The sequence below is a fragment of the Apodemus sylvaticus genome, chromosome 2, assembly GCF_947179515.1.
Source record: "Apodemus sylvaticus chromosome 2, mApoSyl1.1, whole genome shotgun sequence".
NCBI classification, from domain to species: Eukaryota; Metazoa; Chordata; class Mammalia; order Rodentia; family Muridae; genus Apodemus; species Apodemus sylvaticus.
The window spans coordinates 28,936,266-28,952,319 of NC_067473.1; the positions used below are offsets into that span (position 1 = coordinate 28,936,266).

The 16,054-nt window shown below is 42.1% G+C and overlaps 1 protein-coding gene across 2 annotated transcripts in view; it reads left to right on the forward strand.

The window, feature by feature from the left end:
• Ppp1r9a (protein phosphatase 1 regulatory subunit 9A) overlaps window positions 1-16,054 on the forward strand; it is a 256,258-nt gene that overhangs the window by 176,819 nt on the left and 63,385 nt on the right. For both annotated transcript variants that reach the window (XM_052173213.1, XM_052173212.1), the window contains exon 7: window positions 12,747-12,905. In XM_052173213.1, coding sequence (XP_052029173.1) covers window positions 12,747-12,905 — 159 coding nt within the window. The remainder of the gene's footprint in view (window positions 1-12,746; window positions 12,906-16,054) is intronic.

Sequence of the window (16,054 nt, forward strand, 5' to 3'; positions counted from 1 at the left end):
TATAAACAGTAAGACTACACCGAGGGAGGGAAACATGGGTGAGAGAGATGTGCTGGGGAAGCGCACCGACCAGCCTTTGGTTTTAAAAGAAAACGTTCTGTGAAGGAAAGAAATGAGAAAAGGACAGCATTGCTGTTAGGAACTTATATTTCTGGAAGGACTACCTGTAAGAAAGTCGAAGCATAAGCCAAAAGTTAAAAGAAAGTATTGAAACTAAGTAACTGAGTCAATCACAAAAGACCACCCTCGGGTCCCTGACAGGGTGGCAGAGAATAGCCAACTGTATTGCAGACTGCCAGGAAATGAAGTTGAAAACCAAAGTCAATACCATCTGAGACCTGTGGAACTGATTTAAGTTGAGTACTTTGAGTTCAAGGAAGATGTGAAGTTAGAGGAACTCAGTCTCTGTGCACAGGAGAATACACTAGCACGACAGCTTTCAAAAAACAATTTGTTACTGCCAACCAAAATATATCCAAAAATTCTGTCTCTTGTTAAACATCTTAATAAAATAAGAATGTCATGCACATAATCCATAACTCATATAGTCTCCTAGCAGGAAAAATGGAACGCATCTGACATCTCAGTTAACATGAGCATGAATAAAGACCCTGTGGAGCACTCATAGGTCTGCAGTCTGGGAGCATTGAATCAGCTGACTCAGGGAATCTGAACTTGCTGATTGGGCACAAATTAGCACAGCAAAATACAGTATAAGACCATTGTTATAAAGTCCTGCCAAAACAAGGATATGCTATTAGAACAAAAATGTAGTTAAAATTAAAAGCCAACAGTGGCAAGAATGATGAAATTCTGCACTGGGGTTAGTGACTGAAAAGCAGTCGGGAAAGCTCCCACTTTACTATGGTGCCTTGTCGTCTTGAATTAAATGTCACCTCAGTAGCTGGGGTTATGTCACTGTTCATTGTGCTGTGCATTTTATTTCACATATTGTCTGCTTGGTACTTTAGAAATGAAATCACCATAGGCAGTATCTTATCTTTCACAATTACGTGGCTATCAAATGAGTATAGCATAGTTCTTAGTATTTGAGGACTTAGAAAGAAAGCTTAAAACTGTGTCTCATTTTTTACATTATGAAAACCTTATGGTACTCCATTATTATTATTGTTGTTGTTGTTGTTGTTGTTAGGTTTATGTTAAGGACAAGTCTCATTCTGTAGCCCAGGCTTACCCACTATGAAAACCAGGATCACCCTGAACTAAGGGAAGTCTCCCTGCTAGACATTGCAAGTAGTAAGATTGTAGGTATGAATGACCATGCCCAGCAGTAATGGTAGTTGCTGAAATATACAAATATCCGTGGCCAGCCACAGATAAGATAGATGCAATAACTCAGGATGTATATTATATGGGGGCCTAGATCTGTGGGGGTTATGGAACGGTGTTGGAGGCAGTCACATCCTGAGTATATTTATTATATACTAATAAAGCTTCCAGGAACACTGAGGTAAAGACCTTTGCATCTTAGCCTAATAGGCACTTGGCGAAGAATTGCTTCTAGAAAGTACATGGGATTCATGTGAGGACAGGAATGGAATTCCCTCTAGGAGAACAGAGTGAGGTTCTCTTTGTCATGTATGTCTGTATATTATGTATGTAAATTACATTGATGGCACTGGGGATTCATCCTTGGTGCTGGTGTGATCTTTTTATAATTGATATATATGTTTCTCCTATATGTTTCATAATTATATAAATCAGCTTTAACACAAACTATAACCAAACACATATTTTCTGAGGTTTGATTCATTTTGTGTCACAGAACTATTAAAGCAAGAGTAACATGTGCCCCTCTTGTAACCAGCTGTCCGGTTCTGCAGATTAAAATTTCAAGACAACACAAATACCTCAGTTCTTCCCACAGTTGCACTGGCATCAAAATAAGCACCTCATTGTTTCCTGGGCAAGGAAAATGAAACCCAAGAAAGACTGCCAGTTTGAAATTGTAGAGTGACATTTGAATTATAGACATCCGCTTTGGCTGTTGACCACTTGCTGCAAGATCTCAGTGGGAAAGCAGAGATCATGGGTTGCCTTTTGGTCTCAGAGATATTTATCAGAAACATAAAGACAAGTGGCATTCATCTTGTTGCCAATAGGAAACTGAAATGAAAATGAAATAAGATAGAGTCATGGAGCATGTATTTTTGTCTCCCAAGATGCTTGCTATTTTGCTGTACAAAGTATATAAACATTGTAGAAAATTTACATTGTTTTCAAGGCAACCTGTGAAAAGTCCAGTGGCCATAGTATAAGAGTCTTTTCAGTGAGGACGTTGAGGGTACAAGTGTGAGTTTTTGGCTTCTTCTCTAACGTTTTTTACATGTATGTTTTGTTTTCTGTCCTAGAAGAAACTGTAGCAATACAAGTGGTATTGAAAAGGTAGTCTGTTTACTGTAGACCAGCGATATAGGAGGTGGCGATGGTTGACGCCCATGTGAAAGGAAGTAGAGAAGTGTTGAGAGGGCTTTCTACAATCACCTGAGCTTCTATGGCTTTTCTCATTAAGTTGAGCAATGTTGTTTTGATCCTGTTAAAATGAACTGAATTTCTCAAAAAACTTTTCCTCACTTTAAGTCTAAGCATCAGGAAGTGATTCTCTCGGTGATGCTCTCTCGCATTAGTGTGGCGTTTTTGTGGCTACCCTTTGTATTTTCTCTCCAATTGTTTGCCAGGGAATGTTCAAGAGAATCTTTCCCTCCAGAGAGAGCCAGGGGCAGCCACGCCGGCCTCAGTCGATTCAGACCTCATGTCCTGCTGTTCCCACCTGTACTAAAGCCATTCAGTCTCTTGTTGCCTCTCTCCAGGAAGTGAGGGCCTGAGCACCCAGCACTGAGGTGATTGCTGCTTCAGTCCTATGGACACACATCCTGCTTAGAAGATGGCTCAGACCCTTGGGTGAGGCTTGTGAGCGTGAGAGGTATTGCAGTCATTGTGGTTGACTACTAGGGAATCTTAAGTCTTCCATTCACAAGGCAGACGATAAGTCAGGGCATATAATGATCAGTAAGGAAAAGGAGCATGTTGCTATATTTTTCCAACCCAATTACCCGGTAAAAGAAATCTCAACTCAGTAACAGTACAAGCTATAAGCCTAGATTGGGCAGATCTCCCACTACACTACTCTATTCCCATCTATATTATTCCATGTAACTTGTGGTTTCTTCAGGCCATGAGCTTCTCTCTGCAGCCTCACTGTCGATCCCTCATAGCTCCTCCCCCTTCCTGCCCGCGATCCTTTTCTCCTCCCCCAAATTCTCAGCTCCTCCTCCTTCCTCCTGCCCAATCATTGGCTCAAGCCTTTATTTGAAAAGTTAAGGTGGGGAAAAGGTTCACAAGTCAACTCCTCATCTGCAGCCCCTGGAGGAATGGAATTAGCATCAAAACACAAGCCCAGGGCTATCCACAATAGGAGCATCACTGGATTACCTGTACGAAGTCCATTAGGTCAGCCATGTGACTTCAGATTTGTCTCTAGAATGGGATCTTTGTATGGATCTTAGCTGTTTGAAGGGAATGTCAGCCCTATTGGGGAGATTTCTCTAAGACAGACAAACTCCCATGGAAACCCCAAGATGGGTCTTTGGTTGTGTTTCTAGTGCTGAAGGTAACTCAGTAGAGAAGGAAGCATTCTCGGTCTCATCACCCCCTTTAAAACCCCTACACTCTATATTAAAGCAGATTTAAAGAGATATTATCACAGCAGTGGCATAACAGGTTCCTGAGTGTGGATCCATTATAGTTCCTACGTGGACAAAAGAATTAGGACTTCTGAGTCAAAGACATTGTTGGATAGGTAATGCCACTCTTCGTGGACTACCTTTGAAAGAATATTGGGTAGTCTGTGCAACCACACTCAAAACAAAATGTGCCTTGTGAGTTTCATGCAGTTGCCTTCTGCCTGCATAACTCTGAAAGCTCCTCTCCACCATCTTGGCCTCCGCTGATTTTACATGACTACTAGTGAGGTTGTCTGCCCTTCTATACGAACCCCTGTGTTTGCTAGGAAATGTTGAGGAGAGAGGTATTGAACCTTCCTCCTTCTGTGGATATTGGCTCAAAACTCACCATCTCACCTGCTCCCATAGTGGTAAGTATCACTTCAAGGGAGAACTTTTTTGTAAGTTTTGTTTCTTTAGGGAAAGATGTTAGCTCATCTCTCCAAAACGCTGCTACCCTTGTATACTTAGGGAAGAATTCCTGAAGGATCAGGTTCACTGCCCTGTGGGCAGTTATTCTCTCAGTGCAATCCCTTAACTTGATGTGATCACTGGTGCCTCCTTGGTCTTGGAAGGCTCTCACATCTGCCTCTCCACAGTCGGATGGGGGCGGGGAGCTGTGAGCAGTGAGGTCGCCACCTCATGACTGTGTCAAAGCCTCATGTATCCATTCACTGGTTGGACAATTCTGTAACTTAGAATTCTGTTCTCAGTGGTCTTCTCCAGTCTTGTTAGGCTTATGGGCCTCCCTTATTCTTTTTCTTGGTCACTTTGATCAGTGTACCCACAGGCGTGTCCTTATCATGGGATATTCTACCAGATTCCATAAACTATATAGATACACGAGGAAGAAGACTGCTGGGAACTGGCTTCTCCATAGAGCTCTTTTCCACGACACGAGCCCTTTGAGCAAAGGCATGGTTGGGCTTTGTTTCAAATTAGCTCTTCAGAAATATCATACAGCCTTGACGTGAATTCAGTTCGTGCCTTTTTTAGGGCAGTTTGCAGACTTGCTTATCTGAGGTTGTTTAAAATTGGGGTTTCCTAAGGCCAGAACCCTAATAATCTACCTCTACTTGAAATCTGTGTTCTTATTGCAGTTCCCTGAATTTGAACTTGGTTTTTCAGACATCTCTTAATTCTAACGTTAATGTTAAAATGTTCAAGGCTATCAACTTTTGTTTCATTCCTGTTTAATAGTACATTTGTCATATTTTCTATTTTACTATAAGGAGAGAAAACAATAAGGAGAGGCGGCCCCTTGGGCTTGGTTTGAAATCCCCTTTCTGAGATGGTCCTGTTCACTAGACATTCTTGACATCTCATGAAGAAACAGATACTGCTTCTGGACATTTGGCCATGTTAACAACCCAGCCTTCCATGTTTCCTCTAACAGTCTGTTTAGGGCAATTTGAACTAATCCATCCTTTAGAATCTCTCTAGTTTTTGCCCACTGCCCCCTTCCAGAGCCACATTCCCTGTTATTTTCTCTGATCTGTAATGGCAGCCTCCTTTCCTGTGTGAATCCCCTTCCTCCTAAAACATTACCAAGCACCCAAACATAGCAACTTAAAATAAGAAATGTTTCTGCAACACACTGTGAGCCAGCTCATCTGGCTCTTTCTCAGCCCACATCTGTCCCAAGGCCGTAAGTAAGGTGTCAGCCAGAGCTGTGGTCATCTAAGTGCTCAGCTGGGAGAGGGTCTGCCTCTAAACTCACTCGCAGCTGTCGACAGGATGCAGAGGAGCCATTTCCATGCTCCCTCATGTGACTGTTGGCAGACCCCTGCTTCCTGCTGGCTGCTGGCCAGACATCTCAGTGCCTTGTAATGTGGCCCCTTCCTGCTCTCAACATGGATTCCTGCTTCCCAGTGGCGAGGACTCACAGAGAGCAAGAGGACAAAAGAGGCACAAGTCACACTTCCTGTAACTAAGTTAGTTACTTCCCTTGTATTTAGCATTAGCTGAATTGCTAAGTCCAGTCCATATTGAAGAGGAAGGATCCCAGTAGAGCACAGGAAGCAGTGTCACTGGGGGTCATGTTACCACTGAGACCCCATGGCAGGAAGGAGTGGCTTTGGCTGTGAGTATGCCTTCTATCTCAGTACAGCCAAACTAAAGAAAACACTAAGATCCAATGCTATTTCATGAAATAGCAAAATTAATACAGAATATTGAAGAAAGGAAACATGAATTTGAGTGGTTGGAAGAGACTTTATTTGAAGACCTATAGTTAAAATTGTTATAATAATAATTTATCAGCAGTTCAATAGGTGAATGAACTGAGCTCTTGAAGGTTGGGAACCCAGGGCTATTTGGGTAATCTAGGCATTGATTTTAAACACTTCTCTATTCAAGGAATGGGTCATCAGTTAAGAACTTTTCCTGATTTTGCCGAGGTTCTAGGTTCAGTTCTCAGAACCCACATTGAGTACACCAAGGGAGAATCTTCTTTCTTGAACCTCCAAGGATATCAACAATCATGTGCATATGCCCCTGCACAAATGCACACTTACATATAATTTAAAATAGTAAAAATAGATCCTTTAAAAAATGTTTTCCTCCTTGGAGACTAGGTAGTAGAAATGATATGAAGACCAGCAGGCATTGTCAGAACTAGAGTTTGAGACACCGTAAACAGGTGAAACACATGGACACACCTCCGTGTGCTCAAGCACACAGATGCCATGCACAGACTCTCTGTCTCTGGTCTTGTGACACACTGGAAAGCTCGTACCTCTGCCAGTAAGGAGACTATTATCACGTATGGTTCCTTAACTTTGAGCATCCCCAACTGTGAGCTGAAACAACCCTCTCTCTAAAGTTAAACAAGCTCACAAACCACAGCAACACCTGATACATTTTAAGTGACGTAGTAAAGGGTGGAGTGATGACTCTGCCTCACAGGCCAGGCATCCCATTGGGGTCTGTGTGATGAGTTCCTGAATCCCCTTAATATCCAATGACATTGAAATATTTAAACTTTTCTATTGGAGAGTAGACAGACCATGAATGATGGGGCCTAAGGCTTTTCTAGACCTGCTCTCTCTAGTCCCAAAGACGTGTTTTTTGTTGCACTGTGGTTGACCTGTCCAAACAAGAGGGTGAAGATAGTCCTAGTGAGAAGGGCTCACACTCTATGAGTGTGCAATTTCCTTTGGTAAAACCCTCTGAGTGTGTCACTGCTATGTATTTTTACAACAGTCCCAAGAGAAAGTGTTTCACTGCTCTGCAAGTACTGTTTAGAGTCTTAAGTGGCTCAACATTTCAAAACTAGGCCACACAGAAGTCACTGGCCCAATGTGGGAAAAGAGATGCTCTTTGTGGGAAAGATGCTTCTTGCTAGAATCCTGGTGGATGGAGAAGGTGCTTGTCTGTACTGCACACTGAGAAGTCAAGCTGAGCATTAGTGCCTCCTCTGAGGTGTTGCTCCACAAAGTTCTCCTCTCTTTTATCTCAGAACTGAGTCTGAGAGTATGTGTAACTGGATTCAAATCCAGTAAACAAATTCCTACAAACTGCATAATTAAGGCTATTTTTATGATTAGCACCATTTAGTGTCCCAGAATTCACCAGAGTAAACATTGCTATAGCAAAAATGACTGCAAATGGTTGAATCTAACAAGAGAAAATCCCCAGTAGGGCCATTTAGGCCTCAGCTGCAGCTGTGCTTAACTGTATTTCATACTGGAAAGCTGAGATTAGCAGGAAAATCGGGCTCTGCCATGGTGTGCAGATGTGGCTGCAACTGTCTTAATTTATTCAGCAAACATTTGTTAGGGCCTCCTGCATGCCAAACCGTACACTGGCCACTGGGATTCGAGGGATAAATCGTACCTGGCACAGTTGAGAAACTTCCATTTGATGGGAAAAGGCAGATGTGACTGAGAGCGTTCTGAGAGTTGGAAGTGCACTGGGCCAAAGGACAGAGAGCACCAGCCTCACTTCACAGGATATTGTGATGTGCGTGGGTATGCATTGTGGACCATGGAGACGGGTGTGTAGAGAGGCACGGGACTTTTCTTGGGGTTGGGAGAACTTGCCCCACACTTGCAACACGAGAAAAGGAGCCAGCTTAGGAAAGGAATGGCTTCTGCCAAAATCCTGATAAAGGATGTATGCAGGGAGAACTACGGAATCACAGGCACGGGACAACAGCTTAGTGAACATTTGGATACCAGATAGAGGCTTGGTGAGCCTTCAGACCGTGTCACCACTGCAATGTTGGCACCAGCAACAGCAGTAACAAAGCTCAGCTCTTGTGCTGCCATGTGTCTTTCTTTTAAATGCCTTCCAGGCACCATGTAATTTAACAGTGACATCTTGTCTTAGTAAGGAAATGTTTTAGTTTGTTTTCTTTTGCTCTTCACTTGACACATGAAGCAATTCAAACTTTGATATAGAGGGTTACTTCAAATCTCAGAGGCAGCATTTGAACTCAGATCTGTCACCCCACAACTAGGATTTGTTCACTGGTCTCCACTTTGCCAGTGCCCTATATTTGTTTTTTTTTTCCACTTTTTTTAATTCGATATTTTTTTAATTTACATTTCAAATGATTTCCCCTTTTCTAGCCCCCCACTCCCCGAAAGTCCCATAAGCCCCTTTCTCTCCCCCTGTCCTCCCAACCACTCCTTCCCACTTCCCTGTTCTGGTTTTGCAGAATACTGCTTCACTGAGTCTTTCCAGAACAAGGGGCCACTCCTCCTTTCTTCTTGTACCTCATTTGATGTGTGGATTATGTTTTGGGTATTCCAGTTTTCTAGGTTAATATCCACTTATTAGTGAGTGCATACCGTGATTCACCTTTTGAGTCTGGGTTACCTCACTTAGTATGATGTTCTCTAGCTCCATCCATTTGCCTAAGAATTTCATGAATTCATTGTTTCTAATGGCTGAATAGTACTCCATTGTGTAGATATACCACATTTTTTGTATCCACTCTTCTGTATTTGAAAGCTTATGTTCCTTTGGTAAAACATAGGCTAATGCTTTCAGGTTCCATGTGTGCTGCAGGCTCTAATATGTTCACATGCCTGTTTCCCTACCAACCACACGTTGAGGTAACCAAGAGATGCTGCCTGACAGGGTCATTTAATAAAATGTTTCTGTCCTGGTGCGTGCATGTCTTAAAGAAGTATGAGGAACAGAGGTGGTGGGATGGTTTAAGGGATTGGGGAGACTCCAGATCAGCAAGGTTAGTGTGAGGAGAACATCACAGAACTCTAGAGGAAAAATGAAATTTTCATTCTTTTTAAGAACTCTGAAATAATGATTATATGTCTTGGTATTGTTTTTGTAAGAAAAATACCATGAAATACTAGTCAGCAGGTCCTATTTCCAGGAGATTTGTCACCATACTGAACACATCCAAGACTTAAGAGAGAATCAAATGATATAGATGGACTTCCAGGAATCCCTCTTTTATAATCCCCTAAGCACTGCTGTTCCTGCTTCTCCGTCCTTCCAAGGAGGCCTTTTCCTCCCCCTTATTTATTCCCCTTTGCTTGCTCAAGATGAGCATACTTAGAGAAAAACAAAGACATGAACTTCAGATCCCAGTAGGCACATGTGCACGACTTCAAAATGGATTAAATGCTAATTAAAGCTGTGAGTGATAGTCTCAATGCAGTAGGATCACCTAAAATCTTTACATTTGAGGAAATGCTGAAGAAGTATATTCTTGATGTTTTCCTCCGCTGTAGAGTTTGTTTCTGTAGGCTGGCTGTGGTGGAACATGAGTGTGGGTTTAGGGATCTGCTGTGTATTAGTGTCAACAACTTTACTAATGACCCTTGGGTGAACTTACTGAGTCCATTTCTCCAAATTCAGATGGTATATTCAGACCTGGTCATTTGGTTGCCAAATGTATATTGCTGGGCAAACATTAGATTTCTAAGGTAGTATCCTTTACTCCCCAACTGTTTAACAGAACCATCAAAAAGAAAATGGTATTAATAAACAAGATAAACAGAACCTAGAAAAGGATGTTCAGTGTTTGTCAGACTTTATCCCAAGAACGGTCCTTGCCACATCTGAAATAGATTACACAGTGAGGGGAAGAATGCCAAGAATCCAGTCGTTCTAAAGATTTTAAATTTGCACAGCTGAAAAGAGAGCTGGTTCCTGGGGAACTGGGTGGCGGCAGCAGGTTTCTCTGGCACTCTTGGTTGGGAGGGGCATTGTATCACTTTTCCCATCTTTCTCTACAAATAGCAGAGTTGACTTAACTTTGGGGTTTACGACTTTGGAACTAATCATTTGTTCCGTATCATTTATTTTACTTGCAAGGTAACCATAAAAAATAACTAATATTCTCAATAAATATAAAGGAGTCAGAAGAATGTTTTAGTCTTCGTCCACTAAATGTAACTTTGTCAATCCAGATGTTTATGGTATTCAGGAGTAGCTGCATCCTTTACTCAAAGCTCCTGATGGTAGAAATTTTGAATGATCCATGAGAGGGAGTGATTGCACAGAGTTTTGTAAGACCCACACTCCTCACGGCTTAAGGCAGTAAAGGGGACTCAAGACAGTGAAAGACCCACTTCGTCTTCAGGATGCATATAAGGCTGATTGGAAAGAAAAAACACTAGCAAATGGAAAGATGGGAAGAGTAACAGTTTCAGCAGAGTTGGCAGTAATTTGGATTTGTGAAAGTGAGGAAGCTGGGGAAATAAAAATAAAAGAATCTAGAATTCTTACTAACATATATTTGCAGAAAAAACTAGGATATATAGCTACCTATATGCAAACCTAGTATCATGTACAAGGCCAGAACTATTCTAGGAAGTAAAAATCCCTCACTGTTTTGATTCTGATAAGAAATATCTGAAGGACTGCTCCCTATAGAAGCAACATTGTTCAGCTGTGTTCCAGTGTCCAGAGTTAAACATCCTTGTCATGGCACTTAGAGTTGACCCAGGCATGTCCTTTCACGTGACATTGTAGCGTGGCACAGAAATCTACAAAGTTCTTGACCAAGAAACATGAAACTGAATTAACAAGAAAAGAACTGCAAAAGAAAATTCATAATAGTTTAAGCTTATAATTTTTGTAGTGGCCATTTATATAGCTGTCCTCGGCCTCAGATAGCTGCAGTGGTTTGGGCAGGTTGGAACAGCTTAGATGTGCCCAGTGGACATTTGAGGCTAGTGTCTAAGGAATCCTAGATTGATAGACAGAAATACGCTATATTATGCTCAAAACAAATGAGTCCCGAATACCAACCTCTTTTCCTTCCAGTCAAATTGTCTTTGATTTTACTTGAAAGAGAAAGGTGGGCAGAGGATCCAGCTCTCCGGTAGCCAGTTTGAAAACTTACTGTTCTACATGAAAGACCTTAACCTTCTATCTGTAGACAAATGCTGTGAGGTTGTGGTCTCTGTGCTAACAGCCTCTGTGTACGGAAGCAGAGTCCAACAGATGCTGTGAAGGTGTCTATGTCAGTGCCCACAGGTTTCTTAGAACATACTGTCTTCTTCTAGGCTCCATAACTAGAGAAATGTTGAGGCACTAGGAAAGAAATGAGAACACAGGTTAGAGGGAAAGAAATTTGTGCTGTTGACAAAATTGCAAATTGTTATGTTTGAAAAGAAGTCTGAAGGCTATTAACTGATGGCCTTCCAGACTAGGAAGATTCCCTTAGAGGCGAATGACTAGATTTCCTTCAAGCCAAGTACAGGTAAAAGGGTGGAACACATCTCCCACAGTGCAAGGCATACAGGAAAGGGAGAAGCCAAGACTGTTTAATCCAAGGAATCCATCACCCCGATATTGACGAAAGCTTGCTTGAAGGTATTGTGAAATCCTATCTTCACTTTATATGTTGAAGAACTACAACCTGAAGGAGCAGGATGAATTAAAAGAACTTAGTCTTTTTAACCCACAGAATCAGTGATTTATCCTCAAGTTACATAAGGTAAAGTTGTCAGGCAATTGTTTTGAATTATAGCCTCATAGCCTGGTGCTGTGGAGAGGAGTTACTTTCTAATAATGTTGAGGAAGTCAGTGACAAAGGCACACATTTATTTCAGAGGTCATGAACTCAAAATACCTACAGGCTCCTGCTCGCCTTAACAGCAGAACGACACCAGGTAGCAGACTCCTGAGCTGGAGAGTGAATGACGGCTGTCCACTGCAGCAGTCGTGGCCTCCTGAGTGCTCAGACCTTGGGCTTTCTGAGAAAAAGCTGTCTAAAGCTTAGATGATTTTTTTCAGGCTAAAAAAATAGTTTTATCACAGTCCTCTGCAGGTATAGCCCAGCACTTGTGTAGTTAGAAGCCCTGGGTTTGTCCTTTAGCTTACCAGTTCATTGCTTCTGTAATTAACAAACAAAACACAACTGATTGAACTCTGGAGTTGACAAGAGTCAATTTGCTAAGCTTTTGAAGGCTTCATTAAGGCCTTGCCGACTCTATGAAGTTTTGACCTCTGATTCCTTCCTCCGCGCTCCTGATATTGGATTGCTTATTTACACAGGAAGTAGGAATTTAAAGACAACACTTGTTTTTAAGGCTATTGAGGTGATTGCGAAGATAAAGGTGTCTGCCACCAGGCCTGATGACCCGGGTTCAATTCCTGGGACCCACATGGTAGAAGGAGAGAACAGACTCTCACAAATTGCTCTATGACCTCTGCATATGTGCCATGGCATGTGTGTGCCTGCACATGTGTCGTCACACATAAATAAAAGTAACAGAGAAGGATTTTTTTTTCCTTTAGCAACATGATCTTGCTTAGTGAAACTATCCAATACTCAGAGTGAGGAGCTCTGTCTGCCGCTGCTGTTCAGTTTTACAACACACTTGTGTGTATGGTCTCCACTTGATAATTTGGATCTCTGCACTAACATTGTTTATAACGTCGGGTGCATGAGGCATGCTCGATTTAAACATTAACACTGTCACTGTTCGGTGACATGCTTTTCTCTTATAAAAAATTGTTTTACTAACCTCTGTGTAGGATAAGAATAGTTGTATTTTGCGCTCCCCTTCCTTTCAGACTGGAGAATACGCCACTGACGAAGAGGAGGAGGAGGAGGTCGGGCCCATTCTTCCCGGTGGCGACATGGCCATTGAAGTCTTCGAGCTCCCTGAGAACGAGGACATGTTTTCCCCATCGGACTTGGACACAAGCAAGCTCAGCCACAAGTTCAAAGAGGTAAGCAGAGGCCGAGCGCCGCGCGCTGTGCCCAGACCTGCTCCTGGGCCGCTAAACACGTCTTTGTTTGTAGATTGAATGAAGAATCGTCTCTTTTCTGAGTAAGACTCTGAATCTTAAATTTGAGAGTACAGGTTTAGCAGGTGGCATTCTGCTGTAACCGACTTTAATGTTTGTCACCTATCACTCTGGCAGTTTATAACTTCGGGCATCATTTCAAGATATGTCCAAGTTACATGTGTTATTCATTACTTTTACAGATGCTCTGGTACCTGGTCATGACCTCTTTCCTCTAGGGCAGTTATTTTTCTAAAAAGTTCTTTTTCCGTTCTTTTCTTGAAGTAGGCAGATTTCTAGTAAGAATGGCATGTCCAAAGAACTCCACAGAAGAGCTCAATGAGCAGACTTTGAAGCAATCATAGAACCACCAAGGAGTGGTGACCTGTCTGGGGCAATGGTGACAGCAGGAAGCCACCTCCCTCCTCTGACTTAAAGAAGCCATTCGGTACCTATAGCTTTGCAAGATGCAGCCAGTCCTGGTGCAAACTGCACCCAGGGCCCAGTGATGGACACCTGTCCCTCCCATGTCCTCTCCCTCCTGCTGAGTCCCCACTTATGCCAGGCAAGGAGGCTGGGCTAGGCTACTTTTGGAACTGAGGAGATCAGCTCCTGAAATAGCCACCCCAAAATTACAATAAAATAAAATAAAAAAAAATAAAATAAAATAAAATGAAATAAAATAAAGGCCTGGAGAGCCAGCTCCTTTGGTATGTATGTGGAGAATCAGATAGACATTCCCCTCCAAATCTGCTGTTACAAGATTCTCTTAATTACTTTAAGTAAAAATTTGTGTGTGTGTGTGTGTGTGTGTGTATGTGTGTGTGTGTGTGTGTGTGTTTAACCTCATCCATTCTTACTTTGGGCCTACTCTATTTTTCTACTAAATTTTGTGGTCATGATTCTTTGACAGATTGTGCCCTCTGCCTTTGGACAGTTCCTGTCAGTTAGTGAACAATTAAGTACTCACTAAATACTTGGCATCAGGCATGTCCTGAGAATTTGTTGTGTAGTGCACCTAACTTGATTTCCTCACATAAGTGACACCTGCTGAGTACTTTTCTTGAGAGTTGGCTTCCACAGTCTGAGCAGAGATCTTTGTCACTTTCCACAGACATTAGCACTGCTGAGTTAAGGCATAAAGAACTGCTTTAACTTTTTAAAACAAATTTGTGCATGTCGAGCATGTCCCTCGATCACAATCACCCCATCTTATCCCCCTGCCATCCCCCTTGGACAGCACCCAGTTCTGTTTGTCCACCCTGCTTCCGTGTCCTCTCCTGTGGGGCCTGAGGAGCCTGCAGAGTCCAGTTGCTGCGGCCTGCTAGATTGGCTTTGTCTCGATTTGAGCAGGTACCTGGCCATGGCACTGTGGACACGGTGTGATGGCCCTGTCCTGTCAGGTGACAGCGTCCTGCAGCATTCCTCTGGCTCTTGCTTCTCTCTGCCCTTCTTCCTCAGTGTTCCACAGGCCTGCGGTTAGGTGGGTAGAGGCCCCACGCAGGGACTCGCGCTCACTAATCTTCTCCTTTTCTTGCACTGGGACCAACCTAGGGCTTTGAGCGCCAGTCGCGGGTTCTCCCACCGACGACGGCTGTCTCTAGCTTTGCATTTCTCATTTTAAAACTTGCTTTACTCTCAGCTTGTTACGGACACTCAGATCATTTTGCTAGTTACCTCTGAAGTTATTCTTGTTGTAATCAAATTAATAAGCTGATATGTGGGGAACAGAATCTCCTCATACTACCAGTCTCTTAATTCACGTTTATAAATATATCTACTTAAAGTGTTTTCTCTGACCTCTCAGAAGGCACATACCTTTGCTTGTTACACAGATACCAAGCTATAAGAATGAGAGACATGACTAAAATAAATAAAAGCAGTTTCAAAGATTAGGTTAGACCCAGATTGAGTTAGGGAATCTTCCCCATTTATTTTCAAACATGGCACCACTGTGACTTAATGATTTCTGAACAAAGGAGTTTCTGTTTCTGAAGTTCTGTAATTAATGAGTAATTGAGTATAAATTTTTCTTTCTTTCTTTCTTTCTTTCTTTCTTTCTTTCTTTCTTTTTTTTTTTTTGGTTTTTTTTTTTTTGAGACAGGGTTTCTCTGTGTAGCCCTGGCTGCCCTGGAACTCACTCTGTAGACCAGGTTGGCCTCAAACTCAGAAATCTGCCTGCCTCTGCCTCCCAAGTACTGGGATTGAAGGCATGCACCACCACCACCCAGTTTCATTTGAAATTTCTTATTAATAATTTTTATTCTTTGACAATTTCATATGCGCATGCAATGTGTCCTGGTTACTTCCCCCACTGTTCACACTGATTTCCCATCAAGGCCCCAGATTCCCTTATTCCTTATCTTTCCTATATTCAGTAACTGTGCTTCGTTTTGTGACCCAAGGGCTTTAGCCAGGGCTCCGTGTGACTCTGAGAACTTACAGGGAGCCTTGCTCTGCTCACCAGTCTGTCTATAGCTGTATATTCTAGCTCCCTGTCCCAGAATCTGTTAGGTGGCAGTAGGCCAGCAGTAACTCACCTGCCTTCTACTCATCCCTACCATTCTGTCACTCTGCTTTTATATACGTTATGATTGGTGTTAGCTGCACTCACCGTCAGGGTTGCTACAGTAACTTGATTCTGGTAATGTTCTGCTCTCACATGATACACTTTGCCTGAGCTCTGTTTTGGTTAATAATAAAGTCAAAATGGCTGGCTTTTCTTGTGGCGTCTGAATTTCTGTTTACTTTATCCATCTCATAAACTTTATTCAAGTGTTTTTCCTTTCAGTAGTCTATTCCTGAATCTTATTTTTTAATAAATTATTATGGGAGTCTATGTCAATTAATCAGTGAACATAGTCCATTTATGTTTACAGTTATCACTTTACTATTAGAATCTTTGTCCTCTTGGCTTATTCATTGTTCTGTATTTTTTTGTTTCTTTTTTATTTTTCATCCTGTTATCAGAAATAGCAAAATTTCATCTGTTGCCTAAAAGTAGATTTTTTTCCTCAGTAGTTTAACACAGCTTTGTTTTCCTATCAATATAATATAGCAGTCAGAACAATATCTATGCTTGTAATCATTAG